The sequence below is a fragment of the Falco rusticolus genome, chromosome 11 (genome assembly GCF_015220075.1).
Source record: "Falco rusticolus isolate bFalRus1 chromosome 11, bFalRus1.pri, whole genome shotgun sequence".
Taxonomy (NCBI): Eukaryota; Metazoa; Chordata; class Aves; order Falconiformes; family Falconidae; genus Falco; species Falco rusticolus.
The window spans coordinates 12,276,495-12,294,073 of record NC_051197.1 but is presented as its reverse complement, the minus strand read 5'-3'; the positions used below and the strand labels follow the sequence as shown (position 1 = coordinate 12,294,073).

General features: G+C 43.4%; 1 protein-coding gene across 6 annotated transcripts in view; it reads left to right on the top strand.

The window, feature by feature from the left end:
- ST3GAL3 (ST3 beta-galactoside alpha-2,3-sialyltransferase 3) overlaps positions 1 to 17,579 on the top strand; it is a 183,973-nt gene that overhangs the window by 130,300 nt on the left and 36,094 nt on the right. For all 6 annotated transcript variants that reach the window (XM_037404127.1, XM_037404130.1, XM_037404128.1 and 3 more), the window contains 2 exons: positions 3,162 to 3,257; positions 7,732 to 7,918. In XM_037404127.1, coding sequence (XP_037260024.1) covers positions 3,162 to 3,257; positions 7,732 to 7,918 — 283 coding nt within the window. The remainder of the gene's footprint in view (positions 1 to 3,161; positions 3,258 to 7,731; positions 7,919 to 17,579) is intronic.

The window sequence follows — 17,579 nt, the reverse complement described above, 5'->3', positions numbered from 1 at the left end:
AGATCAAAGATTAGACCTTAGCGTCAAAAAGATACTAATGAAAAATCTTACCTGCGGACTTAAGGAAACAGGAAGACACATTTAAATATGGCAAGACCACAAGCGCGTAAGAGTGATCCAGGCGTGAAGCTGGGCAAAGGTGATTGACTTGTCAGTTATGATGAGTAAAGGCAAAACCATTCAGTTGAATATTTGTTTCATTTTGAGGGGGAAAGATAGAATGATGTCCTGTTTTACAGCAACAATGAAATACTTTGTGTATTTTCATTAATAACTGTGAGGATGTTAGATGACAATTATATGTCTTTTTAAATTGGTAAGCACTGAAGAGTATTTAAAGAGTTAAATAAAGAATTCTTTTTGTTATCACTGTTTGTTTTTTAAGCCTTCTTGAAAGGTTGGATAGAACAGCAGTTCCTGAAGAAATAAAGGAGAAGATGAACAGATTACTAGCTCGGTTTTGCAGGAAAAGCCTGGAAAGTTATACCTGGGACAGAGATAGGATGGCAGAGTAATTGATGGTGCGTTGTCTTGGGTTTTGTGGAAATGAAATATTGTCATGTAGAGGATATATTTTTTAGCTTGATTGATAAAGGTAACCTTTTAAAGGTAGACATTAGTTACTTGTCTCAATCCATTATATTCTGATTCTACACAACAGTGTTGTAGACATACCCTTTTAGGAATGGGATATGTCACACAGCTGTAAAAAGTTACTGTTAAGAATTAATCCTTTAGTGACACTTCTAGTGTAATCCTGCTGGCAGGTGTTTGCAGTGGTTAAAACCAATCTGGAGGAAATGTGAGATTACACTGGAAAATTTGCCAGAGCCAGAGACCGGGGAAGTAAGGAGCCGGAGGGCCAGGCCAGTCTAGACCTTGTCATAGGGCCCTTCTCTGAACAGTCCTTTACTGGAGCCAAATCAAAAGTCAGGCATCTCAGAGGTGACAACGCAGGTCATGCTTACAAGATGAGGATTATGTTCTGCAAAGCAATGACTATAAAAAGAGCATTGGAATGATGTACATAAAGTCTCTGTGTAAAAGGGGCCCTGCTTTGAGCAGCATTAGCTCCGCATGCTGGTCTTCCAGAGTCAGTGCTGCGGAGATCTGGGTTGTGACTCAATGTCTAGGAGAGCTGCCATGCTGTAAGAGATGTGATGAGTTTGCTCCGGTTTATATGGTCAAGAGAAAGTTAAGAATAGGCTTTGATCAGTCTACAAGTACTGTGTGGGAACAGGGCCATGAAGAGAGGCTGCTGGAACAGCTTTGGCTGGTGGAACTGGTTCTTTTATCTCCTATATTGCCAGTCTGACCCGTGGCTGATTATCCACCTAGAGGCAGACGTTTACACACGGTGGTTTGTAAGTGGATTGCATGCAGATGTGGAGGGGACTACTGACAGTAGATGGTGCTTTAATTTAGCAGAAAAGGGAAGAATGCGATTAGCCGGTTTGAGACTGAGACAAACATATCTGTATTAAAAATTGGTAAGATCTAGCATCCTAACAGTAAGTGGGAAGGGGATAGAGGCAGGTGTCTGTAGCTTGCAGCCTTTGGATTTCAGCACGGCATCCTTCAAAACATAAAATTAAGGAAAGTCATGGCCCAGAGACAACTGGGTGGAGAAATGGCAGTATTGCACCCAAAAGTCTCCTGTTCAGGAGATAACTTTCTTATCATAATCACCAAAAGAGCGTGTTTTCATCTAAAACTTCACCTGGCCAGAACTGACCTATTTCTTTTTCCCCTCCTGCAGCACCTTTTCCCTAAAGGTCTTGACAAAGCTGCTACCATCTCTGTCGCTGAGCTGACTCTTTCCCTTCCCTCCTTGACACAATATACTGCCTGAACCAGATCTTGCCTCTGCTTTCTCCTTGTTGCCAGAACTGTATTTTTTCTGTGCCTTTGTCTATAAAGTTCTCTCTCTGTTGTGATTTGATTATCACAAACATCCACACTTCTTCAGCCCTTAGGCACTCTAGCACTGGGCTAGTATGTCCATCTTCTTGAGGAGGTTTTTTTCTTTTGGAAAGGCTGGGATCTACAGTGAAACTTCATCTGGGCCGGAGAAGCTGTTCCTGAGTGTTTCTTGGTGCCGTTCACTCTGCACATATCTCCAGCTAATGGCTCTGTCAGCAGGGTAACCCTCAGTGGTTTAGCTGAGCCTTTTAAGCGCACTCCAGCCCTGCTCTGCAAAGTCGGACCCCACATAAGCAGAGCTTTCCTCACGCTGGCTCTTTAGATTGATCACAGTGAGGACAGCTTAGAAGAGACCAGTCAACAGTGCCTGGGACTAGGAAGACCGCCTAACCCAGAGATCTGCTCCAGACAACTGATTGCCTTGGACCTTTTCCGAAAAAGGCTCTGCAGACACGTATTCCTTCAGTGAACTACCAGAGATGGAGGCAGGCTGCCAGAAGAGCCAGCTGCGTTTGGGATTAGATGGCTGGAAAGAAGTCCTCTCTCTGTCTTCAAAACAAAATCACTTTTTAACATCTGCTGCAGCGAGTTCTCGTGACTCGTAGTTCCACGAGAAACTGTTCTCTTCTTTCTCTTTCCTGTTTCTTTGTTAATTAAGGTTATTTTCCTTCCCCTTCCTCACCCATTGTGTCTCCATATATGTTTCCTACTGGATGAGGTGGGGGTGGTTATCCTTTTTCTACCCATTTAGTGGTTTTCTGTCTCTTGAAGTCTCATGATAACTGCAGCAATTTCGCACTCAGCAAGGTGAGCACACCCCAGATAACCTGGCAAGATATGCCTGCACTCAGAAAATTGCTTGGAGAGAGGACTTCCTCACTAATCCTTTGGTTTATTGTTATTTCAGTGCTAAATGAATAATGAGAAGGTTTAAGTAAACAGATGGGTTTTATTCAAGCCCATCATACCAGGGGTGTGGGGGGAGAGGAGCTGCTTGTCCTGACAGCTCATCTCATTAGGCCACACGTGGTGTGAGGTGTTGAAAGCAGTTTATCACGTGCAATGCCTGGGCATGATGGAGTGACCTGAGGATCAAGTGTATCTCTGTCCTTCCTTTAATTCTTAATATTCCAAAAGGTTTCCTGTAGTTCTCAGATAGGTGCAAACTAAATATGTGTGGCTCGGTGTGTTTGAAGTTATGTTACAAAAATCGCCTCTTTCCTCTGTTTCTTCCACAGTCTCAGCTGCCGGCGATGTATTATTGTGGGAAATGGTGGAGTACTTGCAAATAAGTCGTTGGGGTTAAAAATTGATGACTATGATGTTGTTGTCAGGTGAGTCTTTGGCATTGCAGTTGTTTTGTCACATATTTTGTTTCTGTATCGGTTCACGTGCTGTGCAGGCAAATAAACCTACGCTAGTGACAACATCCATTTGTATGGAAGCATTAACTAATATGGAGGGGAAGAAGACCCAAGAGCATATAAATGTTATAAGTGGCGATCACATCAAAGGGTAAAAGCACTCTTCAACCATTTCTTTTTCCACAGCTGTTTGGGAATGTGGTATCTCCTATGATCCCACTTGAATCTTCTCTTAGCTCCTTTCTAAAAGCTGCTGCTTTTGCAATGCCCTTAAGTGATGAAGCAGTGAAGCATACTCTTAAATCTGCTCTCAGATATGTCCCCTCGGTAGCTCAGGGAAGTATTATTGGTCATACATGTGTAGTGTTCCCTGCGACCTACACTGCATAGTTAGGATGTGAAGAACTAAGAACGGTGCACCACAGGGTCTTAGGAAGCAGTAAGCCTCCATGGGTAAGGACTCAGTAATGACTAAACACCCACAGGTGTGCCCTAGAAACTGGGAGTAAGTTGCCTGTTTCGCTGTGGATGATGATGTCAAATAACAGGGCAGAAGCAGAGTGGTGTAGGAGTGGAAAGGACCACAAGGTTAGGACTTCTTGCTTTTGCTGAGGACCTGGATCATCGCCATCTCGGAATGCCTCAAAAACGTGCTATGTGAAATCACAGGTCTAGTCATCACTCTCAGTAATAAATCTGTCAAGTCAGGGAGGTGTTCTGGGTGACTGGAGATTAACAAACATAATACCTGTACTAATGGAGAGTGAGAGAGAGTGTGTGTGTAGGAGGGAGGGGAGAACATGCTCTAGGGAGCTACAGACCCATTAGTCTGACTTGAAGAAAAATGCAGAGGTTTATAGCAGGTTCTGAATCATGACTAACAAAATAGTGCAGTGGTAAATAGGAAAAGTAGGATAAACCACGGTATAAGTTTATAAAAACTGGTTTAACGTAGTGTAAGTTCGATTTGTTTTTTTCCTTAGTAAGATAACTAATTACATATTTAAGGACATGTAACTGATATCATCTCTCTGAACTTTAGTCAACCGTGGGACGTGGTGGCCAATAGCAAATTCTTAGTTAAGGTGGAAGAAAGGGATTAGTAAAAGAATTTAAGGCACAGTGGAATTATAATGTAGCACGGTCTCCTTTCTCTCCCATGCACTAGTAATGGGCACGTGAAGAAAGAACGGAACGTACATAGAGTAATAAATACCTTCAAACTGTGGACAAAAAGACCAAGAAGATCCCTTTCAGTCCTTTGTTCCTGTGCGCAGTTCCCTGCTTCCCTGGCAGTGCTTTGGACACAGGAATGACTGTCCAGAACAGGGTGAAACTTTTACAGCCCTTCTCCTAGTTTATCCCACCATCAGTTGTTAGCAAAAAGCTCTTACTGCTCATCATAGTCTGGTGACTTGCAGGTATTTGAGCTGAATTAAAATTCAGTTACAGCCTTTTCTTGGGCTCAGACTGTTCAAAAAGTAGCAAGAGAACAGTTTCAATCCATCTGGACTAAGCCACCCACTAAGATTTACATCAGAAAGTCCACTATTTAATTTCTAAATGAAAAGTTCAACCTTTTCTCTGCACATCAGTAAATCTAAGTCAGTTTGCAAGCTAAGAGGATAAGAGGGCAGCTAAGCACCTGTGCTGTTTGCAGGATGGATAAAGGAGAGAAAAGTCAACTGTAAATTTTAAATGAAGCCAGGTGCCTGAATGTGGGACTCCAGAGATGAGAGCAGACTTCTTAAATGTATCCAACTGCTTCCTTTACTCCAGTGGGAGTTGGGGAAATCCCTTGTGTTATAGCATCCTTTTTTATGGTTGCAAAACTTCTTTGAAGGATCAAATTTGGGAGCTAGGAGGTGAATTTTAAGGGAGAAAACATGGTACGTTTGTGGATAAAGAAATGGTCCAGCAATATGTGGAGATTTTGATGCTCGTGTTACCATGTGAGGGTTGCTAATTACAGCAAGAAATTTTGATCTTATGGTCAAGAGAGCCAGATCAGTTTTGACAGTTCTAAAACAGTTTGGAGTGAGTTAGTTACTGTTTTTCGTTAACTGGATATTATCAGATTTCAGTGCAGATATTATTCCCAGCTGTCATACTGTTAACCTGGCAGGAGCTTCTTGCAGCAGTAAGTCGTCAGTGCTCTGAAATGCCTCCTTAGAAGAGATTGCAGACAGGGGAAAAACAAGTGTGTATCTGAAATTCCTGGTTGGAATGATATAGCGATTCACCTGATGATGATACTTTAGTGCTATTTGAGAAGGTCTTCATGGTGCTAAGGTTAGGAGTTAGTGCCTCTAAGCTCCCTATATCATTAGTAGAGATGGACAGAAAAACACTCTTATGGAGAAAACTGCCTGTCTGTGGGCAATACAAGGAGACCTGGCATCCTAACTGAGGTTTTCTACGATTCAGCTGTGGTTTATAACCACCAGTGTGTCCTGCCCGAGAAGCGGTTCAGGCTCTGTAGTATGCACCTTCATGAACATTGGTTGTGGCTGCCAGAGCTTTTCCTGGTCCATTGCCTGCGCTGCCCCTGGAGCACTGACCATGGGGCTGACAGTGCTGGCTCGTTAGGACTCCATCGCTAGGACTCCATCAGCAACTCACACTCTGGCCTTTTGCTGGACACCTGAGTTCATTTCACTTGGGGAAATGGTTTGGTTTGTTTCCTATCTAGATACAAAGCAGGGGTCCCAGGTTTTGGGAGCTGTAACAAGGTAAGCATCAAAACAGTGAACCCAGCAGCTAGGGGTGGGGGAAACCCTGCCCAAGAGCTACTCACTGACATTTGAAATAACTGCAGATGGTAGCCTTCCCCTCAACTTCAAGACGTGAGATGAAAATATGTAAAGAAAGCTAGTTATACGTAGTACTTTTTGTATTTATTTCTGTTACCTTTAGGGCCACATGCTTTTACATTACGTAGGATTATCTACCCCGAAGAGACACAATGCCTTGAGGTTTAGGTAACGGCTGTAGCTAAGAGTGAGTGATGTGTGAACACGCTGTCAGCAACAGAGGAAAAAGCAAGGGATCAGGCTGGCTGGGAGCACTGTTTTTGTAGGCAGACAAGTCTCAATACCTCCAAGTCAGGTTACAAAGCGAGGGTTTATAAACTACAAAAAAAGGCTACATCTCCTGTATAAATCATAGTGGTGCTAATTCTTTATATTCCCTTTAATATTTTATTCCTAATGATAAAATAAGTATTTTTATTCAAAATAATAGGAATTTATTCCTTTTAATTCTGAATAGAATTTCAGATTGTATACGGGGATTTTCTTCTGCTAAAAGGTTTCCCACCTAAAATGCTTACCCAGGCTGAAAAAGACAAATCCAGATCCTCATTAACATTCCTACGCGGCAAAATTTGCAGTCCATAAGCACTTTCCAGTATATTGAACTACCCCAAGTCAAGAAGGCTGCAATAATTCAAGCAGGCAATGCTGTTCCATCAGGGGTTGCTGTTTGATGTCAGCAAGATTTGTATTCCAAGTTACTTGAAATTTCCTCAGCTTTGGGTTTCTGGTTTTGAATAGAGGTTCTGAATAACTTTAATGTCATGAAAGTCATCATTGCTGTTAACACCAGAGCAGTTTGTTTTTTGAAGGGAAAAAACTTTGTCCCTGAGGGGTGTTTTAACAAAAGCGCAGCTAAATACATAGCATTCCTTTGGATATCAGTGTGCCCAAGAGCAAAGCTGTGTGCCTGCTTGGGTCTTTTTGGAGTGGGATGCGCTTCCACAGCAGAAACTCCTCCGAGTCCGTGAAACCACAGTGGTGCTGAGCCTTACCCCAGCTGCGCAGCCCAACCCCTTCCTTTGTGTTGGCATTGCAGGGCAGCTCGCCTTCTGGATGGGCCACTTTGGGGAATTAAACCAGGTGGAGATTGTTCTTTCGGGGTTTTTTGAAAATTATTAGCTGGTTTAATTCCCTAAACAGTCTCACTGCAGATAAGATGAGCAGCATAAGCTCTGGACGGTGGTTGGAGCATGAGACCAGTTTGTTTGCTTAAACTGCCGTGGAGCTGTATCCTCTGTTTCAGCACAGTCTTGCAGAATCCAAGTAAGATACCCCAGGAGCAATGGGGTGTTAAAATATTAATGCTTAGTTTGTAACTCTAAATTTGAAAGGACAATATTTTTCAGTTTCCTTTTCCAAAACTTCCAACCCAATTTAAATAACGAGAGTGGATATGCAGAAATTGTTTGCATTATATTGAATGAAATAATTTAAATTGCTTCCAATTAAACTCTTGTCAGTTGGTATAAAGCTTCATAAATATTTGTGATGAGGAATTGCAAGAGTTAACGATTGCTGCTGTAACAGCTGAGTACAGGGAGCTCTTGCCCAACAGTGACTGCTGTATCATCAACTTGCATGAGTGTAAGTGGGATTCCATGACAGTGTCTTCTCTGGTTGCCCTGCAGGCTGAACTCTGCTCCCGTGAAGGGCTTTGAAAAAGATGTGGGTGGCAAGACAACTCTCCGAATCACATATCCTGAAGGTGCAATCCAGAAAATGGAGCAGTATGAGAAGGATTCCCTGTTTGTTCTGGCAGGATTCAAATGGCAGGATTTCAAGTGGCTGAAATACATTGTTTACAAGGAAAAAGTGGTAAGAACACTGTCAGATGACATTGTGAAGGTCACCTAATGGGAAACGGTGGGCAGGCATGACATCACAGTCATATTTGCCACTTTTTGGTCCGAGGAGAGTTCCTCTGTGTGTCCTGCTGCATTTCGGTGTGAAGGCTTTTTTTTACCTCCATGGACTTAAGCTTTAGTTAAATATGTTTTACAAAGACATCTCTCTTCGTAACCTGACCTTGCATCTCAGGTGAGGCTTTCTATTCAAGATTATGTTAGCGTGTACTATGAACAATTAATTCAATTTTTATTTATTTTGAGGAGTATATAAAAGGACTGGCTTTTGCATGGGTTTTATGGACTCTTAGGATTTAAGAACAGAGAAAGGAAAAGAGCACTGACAAGGGGAAGAAATGGGAGTTTGGGGATAAGGATGTGATGGCACAGGAGGGGAGGAGGAGGCATTGCAGCAGTAGTACAACTTGTTGAAAAAACTAGTCTACAGACTTAATGTGACCTCTGGAATAGCACAAGCCTTTATATTTCACTCAGTTATTGCCTGTACTGAGATTCATGCCTTGTGTTTGGCTAAAGTGCCACCCAGAAGAACAGTATCAAGTCTAATTTTAAAGCACTGAAATGGTGAATTCACCACTTTCCCCATGTAAATATTTTGTCCCAATCAATTGCATTAGTGCCCTTCTGAAGTACTATGGACCTGTTACTAGTCAGGGTTGTTCTCTGTAATTCACCCATCCTAAATGAAATCAGATTGTAAGCGATGACTTCTCATTCAGTGGATGGTTTGTCTTTATCTGTCATCATGAAATCCAGGATAAATGCCCTCTATTTGGGTATAGTTCTTGTTTTACAAATTGTATGTATCTGTTTTCAAGTGTTCTTTAATGATTTTTCAACAAATAACCAGAGAAACAGATGAATGTTCAGAGTTTGGGATGTTATATCGTGTGTTTAGAGACAGAGAGAGGAGGTTGGCAGTTCACCATATACAGAACGGAACAGTCTGGCTATATAGTTGTATACAGTTGTCACATAGATGGCCTTAGGAGCCAATACTTTGCTTTTGTCTCACACTGGCACCAACTTGCAGTTCTTTTCCCGATACCAGACAGCTGAAGTTACCTGTCAGCCTCTGGGCCAGCACAAGTGGGCTTCCGTTACATGAACAATTGAGTCAAAAGTAATTTTCTTTGGTTTATGTACACTCTTATTCTTCATTCTGGGCAAGGGAGAGCCCTGGCAATGTCAGTGCACTGCAACCTGAACACAGTTGTAGGGACTCCTACTGCTTAGCTTGAAGTTCAAAGGATGGATTGGTTTGCTTCAAAACAAATTAAATTTCCACCTGATGCTTGCAGTCGTGCAGCAAATAGTTTGTTAAAACTTACTAGAAGATTGGGGAGAGGGATTGCAATAATCTCAACTGAGTGCTTCAGTGCCCAGCTTGGCAGAGGGCAGAAAGAACTTGAGTTTCTTGCATTGCACATTACTTCAGTGCTCTTGTGGTTGGCTTTTATCCTTCATTTCTTTGGAATAAACACTCCATTTTTTTCAGCTCTTGTAGGTCATGTTTTCTAGATCTCTTGCAATATTCCTATTGCTCTTTTGAATGCCTGCAGTTGATTCATCTTTTTCTTGAAGAGCAGTGCCCAAAAATGTACAGAGTACAGCAAATAGAGAGGAGCAAACAGCTGCTCACTAGCCTTGCAGTTCTCATTCTTTATACACCCACTATTCAGCCTTTTCCACAGTGACATGGGACTGAAGGCGAGTGTCCAGCTCCTTGAGACTCCAGGTCTCAGGAAGAGCTGAAGAGCAGTTATCTCCCCAGCTCCACACCCTGTGCTTGTTGCCATTGGCCTTTCCTGCCAAAGACCAGCACCATGCACTTGGCCCTACCAATGCTTTCTTCTAGAGCACTTGTTCAATTTGCCAGGTTCCTCTGGCAAAGCTTTCCAGCGTAGCTGCCTGCCTTGCCAGATTCGTGTCCTCTGCAATTTAATAAACATACTTGTTACTCCATCATCCACATGGACAATGAAAACAAGACCCCAAAGTAGTAACATCCTTCTACAGTGAGCCCACTGAGAACTCCTGGATAGTTTACTTGTATCACAGTAGTATCATTAGTTAACGTTTTTTGGCATGTTTGTGAAAGTGATACGTCAGAAGCCTTACCGAATTTGAGTTCATGTCTTGCTTCTCCCCTATGATTTTTTTTCCTGTATAAAGAAATACTGGGTTTTTTTCTTTTCAGTAGTGTTTCACCCTTGACAAATGGGCCTGGGTTGCTACTCAGTCTTCGTTATTTTTTTCAGGTGCTTACAAATAATTAATCCTGCTGTTCTGAGAAGTGAAATCATAAATCAGCTCTCTTCCCTGTTTTTTGCCTGCTTAAGGCTAGGCACTACTTATGCCCATTTTTCAATCCTTTGACACCCCACCTGTTCTACACGAGTTCCCAAAGGGAATCATTGCTAGTTTTTGAGGCTGCTGAGTCAGTTCATTGAATACTTCAGGATACAGTCTAGGTGACTGGAAAACATCTGGCTTGTCCTCTCTAGTCTGATCTCGATGAGGCTGAGATCCTGCTGTCACTGGCTTTAGCTGCAAGCAGGTGTCTAGCACAGCTGCTTTTTCTGGTGGAAACCAATGCAAAAAGTGCTGCCTCTAGCTAGAAGAAATGACCTGGTGGAGAACTAACAGTGCTGTGGGAATAAGACGTAGGCGTCTGTTTGTTCTGGTAGTGAGTGTTAGTATTTTTACCAGTGTGTGGTAGGTTCAAGATGACAAATGCTTCTCCAGTGCTCTCTGTGGAGAGTTTTTGTTCCACTCTCAGCTGATTTTCCAGAGAAAATGGAGTTTCTTCCTTTCCTGGATGCATCTAGAGGTGCTTCCTTGACCTAGGATCTCTGTAATGCCACTGATGCCTGTTCCTCTGCAAGACTTCATCCCCGCTGCAAAGCAGTGGTTACAGTCAGGAGTCTGATCTCAGGGCAGAAATAAGGGAAATGGAAGCATCCTTCTAAAAAATGTGACTGCTGTGGATATGGACACAATCCTCAAAAAAAAGGGCCAAATTCTGCCCTCTGATGTTTTCTTTGTCCCTGAATGTTGATAGCAACTGCGTGTGTCTGTGATACAGTCACAGGTGGGGTGTGAGACACTCTGAATTTTTTCAGACACCAGACCTGGAGCTGCTTGAACAGAGATTCTGGGCCAGACACTAGGATTATTGCTTAGTCCTCTTTTGGGTAACTCAAATCAAGGGGAGTTTGACTGAAAAAGAGTAAATGAAAGGTGAATGGCTATTTATTGCTGGGGTCAGTGGTCAGATAAGCTTATTCTCCCTGCAGCTGAGAGGGATTTGCTCTGTATTATGTTAGTCTTTTGGCAGCACTTGCATACTAAGGAAGAGATAAGTGCTCTGTAGAGAGGATTGTCAGGAGATGTTATAAGGAAAAAGAATCAGTGTGATGCAGAAGCAGCAGCAAAATGGTGAGACGTAGGATTTGATGTGTTACATACAGTGTGGTGCAACAGCCTTCTGGAGATCTGGGTGATGCATCAGTGCCCTGGGACACGCTATATCCAGAAAGAGGAACAGTGGAATATTGACCAAAGTGAAGTAAAGAGCAGGAAAAAGTAAAGTAGTAGTAAAGTAAAAGCCCAGCTGCTTTTTATTTCACACTAAAGCAGAAATACCTGCCAGGAAAAAAAAAAAAAGGTGAATCTAGAAAAAGAACAGGTTTGGCTAAATACTCAACATCAGCAGCAAAACAAAGATAGTCTCTGTGGTAGAGTTCTGGGAGAGCTGGCACTCAAAATTGCAAGTCTTCTAGCAAGTTAGGGCAGTACTGTGTCACTGGAGAGCATAGACCTGTCTTTAAGAAAGGGAACTGAGGAACCCTGGTAATCTGATTTCAGTCATTTGACGAGCATTAGAATAAGCTGAAGGAGAAAATAATTGCACTTGTTGCAAGTGATTGGGGGGAAAGGAGTATGGGATGGAGAAAGGGGATATGGCTACAGCAGGAAGCATTGCACCGTGCTGATCTAATATGTCGATGTACAAGTGGAAAGGAAGTGGGTTGGAGTCCCACAGCCTGCAGTTGCATGAACCCGTCATTATCGCTGAAGGGTCACAGATGTGAGTTGTTCGTGCGTCTGTAGTGACTGGTCTGGCGGTGCTGACTTGCAACCATTAATACAAGAGCCTGCTGACACTTCCAGGCACCCCTTCTCTGATGAAAAGGCTGCTGCTAGGGTGTCCCCAGAGGGGGATTACTCATGGACAATCACTCAGAGTAGTTTTGCCAAGAGGTGTTACCCTAGATATACCCATACATACCCATACAAGGTGATCCACCTTGCCACTTCCCACTACCGTACGCTTCTGCCTCACCCTGGGTCTCTCAGTGACAGAAGTTCTTCTACCCGAAGTATCAGAGGAATTATAGGGTGAGGGAGGTTTGGCCATATACTGCTCTTCCCTGTTAAAATAATGGTCAAAAGCTGAAATTTTCTCTATTGTGTGGAGAGTAGGCGCTTCCTGAAACAGAGGAATTTACAAGCACCAGTTATACAAACCAGCCATCACAGCCTGATGCTGAGGCTGGGTCCAGGGTGTTTTTTGCCCATCATTAGTGAATCAGGAAGGAGCTCTCCTGCTTGATAGGGCTCACTGCCCTGAACATCTGGCACATGGTGGTAAAGCAGCCAAGTGAGGACAAAGGTTTCGCCAGGAATTGGCAGCTCACAAGCTTCCTTCTTATGGTAATGAGCCTACGGATGCTTCCAGCAGGAATCTCTTCAGCCTTTACCAGGAGGAGTCACTTGTGCAGTAAGTGCCTGCGGCACCTTGAAGCTCTCTTTGATAGTGAAAGTCATAGGAGCGAGTGAGCACCTGCCTGCGAGTGAGGCCAAGTTTGGTTGCCTGTCCCTTGCAGGGGCATGCCTCTGACAACTTGCACACAGCAGTGATGCCATCTGAAAAGCAGTCATCCTCAAGCAGATGTTGAGACCCCACCAGTGGGCATGACATCATGCCTCCTCGTTCATCACAGCGTGTGGCTGCTGCTTGTGGAGATCTTGTGGGATGTGACAGCAGTGGAGACTGGATTTTTTTTTAACCTTTTATTTGGGAGCTACATTTCTGCTTTAAGTTAACAGGTTACTTCTAGTCCTGCTAAAATGTATGTTACGATACCTTCCTGCCTTGATCAGCTTGTGTTACTGTGCTAGAGCCAAGCCCAAGCTGCTGCCAGAGCCCTCACTGCCTGCTGAACTTTTGTTTAGTGCTTCCCTTCTTCGTTACTTAGTGGCCTTGTCATGCTGCGTGTTTGCTAGGGCAGACTGTGAACGTCACAGTCTCGTAGTACTCTGCGGATTCCTCAGATTCTGAAATAGTCTCGCCTGGGGGCTGTCTTGCATCACTGACAAAAAAGAAAAAAAGTGGAGCCACCATGCTCCTCCTGTCAGCTTGCGGAATATTGTGAGGCTGTGAATCTGTTCCTGCTGCCCAACCTCAAGTAAAGCTTCAGCCACATGCATGTATTTCCAGCTTGGTTGGAACTTCAACCCAGCATGTGAACAGATGGTTTCTTTGGGTCTGGGCTAGGGAGGGAGAGCTTGCTTTTTCCAATGCTGTCACTTGCCTTTGGTGACAAATGGAGTGGCCACTGCCACTGGCAGTTTCAGTCCAGAGTCTGCTTCTGGATTGCAAATATTTTCTTTCCCTTTCCTCCTTTCAGGGGCTTGTTGCTTTAAAATATTTTGTATACAGTTGGTCTTTTCAGTTTTTAAAGGATGTGAGAAAGACTCTTCATCTCATTTTGGTGGAGCTGTAGATCCACCGCTGTTTGTCTTAATGCATTACGAATGCAAAGCTCGGTTACAAATTTGTGATGCTCGATCCTGTGCTGAGACAGAGCTCTAGCCCATCTGCTTAGAGATATGCCTGGGTAGGCATTGCCTTGTGTCCTCCTGCTCTCCTTGGGCTTGGGTGGAAGAGGACAGAAGCTGGACTTGCTGCTCCATCATAAATGAGAAGAAGCTTTTGAATTGGGAAGTCACCTTAAGGGTTTTGTCCCATTTCTTTCACAAATTTGAGTTTAAATACCCGTTTATAACTAATCCCTTCAGAAGTATAATATGGGAAGGCATGGCTGGTGAGTAAGGCAGCCAACGTGCATAAAGGACGTGACGAGGCTTGCACTGGGGCAGAGGCAGGAAAGCCTTTTCAGTGGTGCTTGTCCTGTGGTTCTAGCACACGGTGCAAAAGACCATTTCCACGCACAGACCATGGTGGGATTTTAGGAGGAACTGATAGAGAATACCTTATCACATCATCAGGATGGTTCAGTGCCTCAGTCAAAGCAACTGAACCATTACTAAATGTTGAAGCAGAGAAGATGCCTTATAATAAAGTGAAAACATGATGCAGACTCTTCTGGCTCCTGCCAAGTCTGTGACTGAGAAGAAGAGGTGGGAGAGTCTGCGTGACATGTTCTCTGGAGTATATTCCATATTCCTTTAACAAAGAGTAGCTAGGAGTTAGTTTGCCTTTCTGGGGTGATGCTTGGGACAATGACTTTTTTTTTCCTAGGTTTTCTTCTCTCTGTGGGTGTAGAAGGCTAGTCCATACTGCCTGGGGGGTTCTGCTCCCACAGTCAGGACCTGCTCCCCCAGTGCAGTGCATTGGTGGGAATGGCCTAAGGGAACCAAGGAAGGCTTGCATATGAAAAAAAATCCTTCTCTGTGACTGGCCTAGGAAATCTGAGCCATTTCCAAAAGTAAGGAGAAGTATGAACACTGCTGCCCTATGAGAGAAGGTGAGCCAGGTTTTTTTTCCAGTCGTGGTTAGAAGAGAGGCTGGAAAATATATAGGTATGCTATAGAAAATCTTGTCCCTGCTGACCATAAGAGGGAGAAGACCTTAGTTCTGTATTGTATAGTTTTTAACAAGCTTTCAGGTAGCACTGTGATGAGGACCATACAGAAACCTCAGGAGACAAATGACCCAGTTTGCAACATGGGCCCTGGGGGAGACTTCCTGGCCGGATTCCCAAAGAAGGTTGCTGGTATGGAAAGTGCAGGTTGGAGCCTGCCCTTCATACATACCTGCATACAACAGGCGTAATAAGATTAGGCAGGTCACTACATAGCTGAGAGCGGTTCCCACCCAGGCATACTTAGTGTGTCTGTTAGTACACCATCGAGCATCCACTGGTGGCAGGGACTGCTCTGATGCCATTGCAGTGTGCCTTCTTAGTGTTCAATATTATCAGATGGATGCATGCTGGACAGTAATACTTTTCCGCCTGGATTGGATAGTCATCAATATCCACAAGTCTGTAGCCACATTCACCTAAGCTTCTGGGACAGATGAAGAAAATAAAAAATAGCCATAAGTACGCTATTTTCTGGATGAAAACATTCCATCAAATGTATGCAAAAGGTATCAAAAGTATGCAAAGTATCTATATTTGTAGGAATAACATAATTGATGACCCCAATTTTAGACAATTTCACCATAAAATTCAAATAAAAATTGTTGATTTGCCTGTCCCTGCAGTCATTCCCGCACCATGCATGGTTTATGTCCTTTTAGGTTTTTTGTCCCTTGCTTTGCTTGCTATTACCCAATCCAGACTTCCTGGAACTATACTTCCTATTAAAAGATGAGAAGCATTTACTCATGCTGCACTTCTGTAGTCCTTAAAGAACCTTTATCCCACATACACCAAGACAGCATCATCTTCATTTCTGGCTCAGTAATCCTAGCTGTGCCATGGAAATCAGAGAGCTCTGGTTGGATTCTTGTACTTCTTTAGCTCCTTTTTCCTCACATCATTCTTCGATAAAGGGACCCAAGCAGAATTTACCCCCTGAAAAGACTGAATCATTGCCCTAGTAGGACATCCTTTCTGGAATTGCCTCACCATCCTGCTTTATCCCGAGACAATTTCTTCCTAAAATGGTCATCTTCTAATCTCTTCTCATGTCTGCTGCCATCCAACTGTAACAGTCGCTGTCCTTTCCTAGATATTTGATCATTCCTTCCTTCTTCATTCATGGCTCAGGCAAAGTCAAAAAAAGATGGATAATTTAAAGAGTTGCAGTTTTTCCACATCTCTTTTGAAAAGCTAACATGAGTGAGGGCCAAAGACATGTAGATGTGGCACTGAAGGACGTGGTTTAGTGGTGGACTTGGCAATGTTGGGTTAATGGTTGGACTCGATGATCTTAAAGGTCTTTTCCAACCTAAATGAGTCTATGAAGACGTAGCACAACTGTCTTGAAAAAGCATCAGGAGGGTGCTCATACTGTACTCGCCCTCTTTGGCAGGCTCTGGCAATGTGCAGACATCAATATTGTGCAAGTCCTGGTAGGTGCATTTCAAGGTTATAGTGCATGTAAACTCAGGTTATACTGATTAACTGCAGTGATCAAAGATAAACTTGGAATAGCTGAGGGAACATAAAGAAAGTCATTTCGAATCTGATGCTGATCTTAATAAAACACACAATTCTATGAACAGCAGAGCTAATTAAATTGTGTGATGCCTGTGGATTTATGTCCTGCTCCCTCGTGCCTCCATTTTGCACCGCAATACTCTCAGATTTCCCCCAAATCATAAATACCCAGTGTGCTCTGTCCTCCCTTTTATCCCTCACTACTGCCTGGTGGTTGCATGCTGGCTAAGACGTGTGTGTTCACTGGCCCATACGTATGTGATGGGGCACCTGGCAGACCAAATCAGCAAGTGTGTGCTGAGCTCACACGGCATCATCTCCACCTGGCCTCACGTGTAGGTATGTGGGTGTCTCTTTCATCCAGACATACATGGCTTTACCACCCGTGCAGCCAGTGCCTGCTGAGGATATTGCGTTGCCCACATGTGCGGCAGATGTTCCTCCATACTGGAGCAGAGCTTTGCAAATCCAACACATGAAAGAAGTCAGAGAACATCGTCAACAGCGAAACTGAGACGTCACCCAAAGGGTATCAGCTATTCATGCAAGTGTTAGTAGAATAAAGATGTTCTGTGTTAACACTTCAGTAAAGAACTACAAGAATCATTTGAAGTCTGCAAAGCCTCTCTTAGTCTAAGAGATTTGAGTTCAATTTATTTAGCTTATGCATGAGCTTTTGGGGAGATTTACTTGTAGTGCCTCTCTATCTACCTCGAGGGAACATTTTTCTCAGAAGACTTTTTAATTTAGTAGGAAGGAGCATATCTGAAGCTAGGCAAACAACCAAAAAAGGCAGCACATTTATATCAGTATAATTATTATTGCTACATCTGCCCTACAGGCTTGATGAATTTTCTCTTGAAGTCTTAAAATCGAGACTGGATATCTTAGTAAAGTTCTGCTCAAGCAGTGTGAGAGTAAAGGACTGGAAGGAGTCGTTGCTGATGGAGGGGGCACTGCCCCCTGCTCTGCAGGACATCAAGGAGGATCCTTCTTGGCCTTTCAAGCAGTGCTGATAAGAAATAGCAGAATGTTGTGGCTAGGAGCTGAAGCTAGATAAATTCAGCCTGGACAGACGTCATTTCCTGGAAATATGTGCTTATAATACTTAAATGGCATACTTGCAGAGATGAACGCTGACTGCTGACACCTTCTTCTGAAATACAGACTTGATCCAGAATCTGGGAGAAT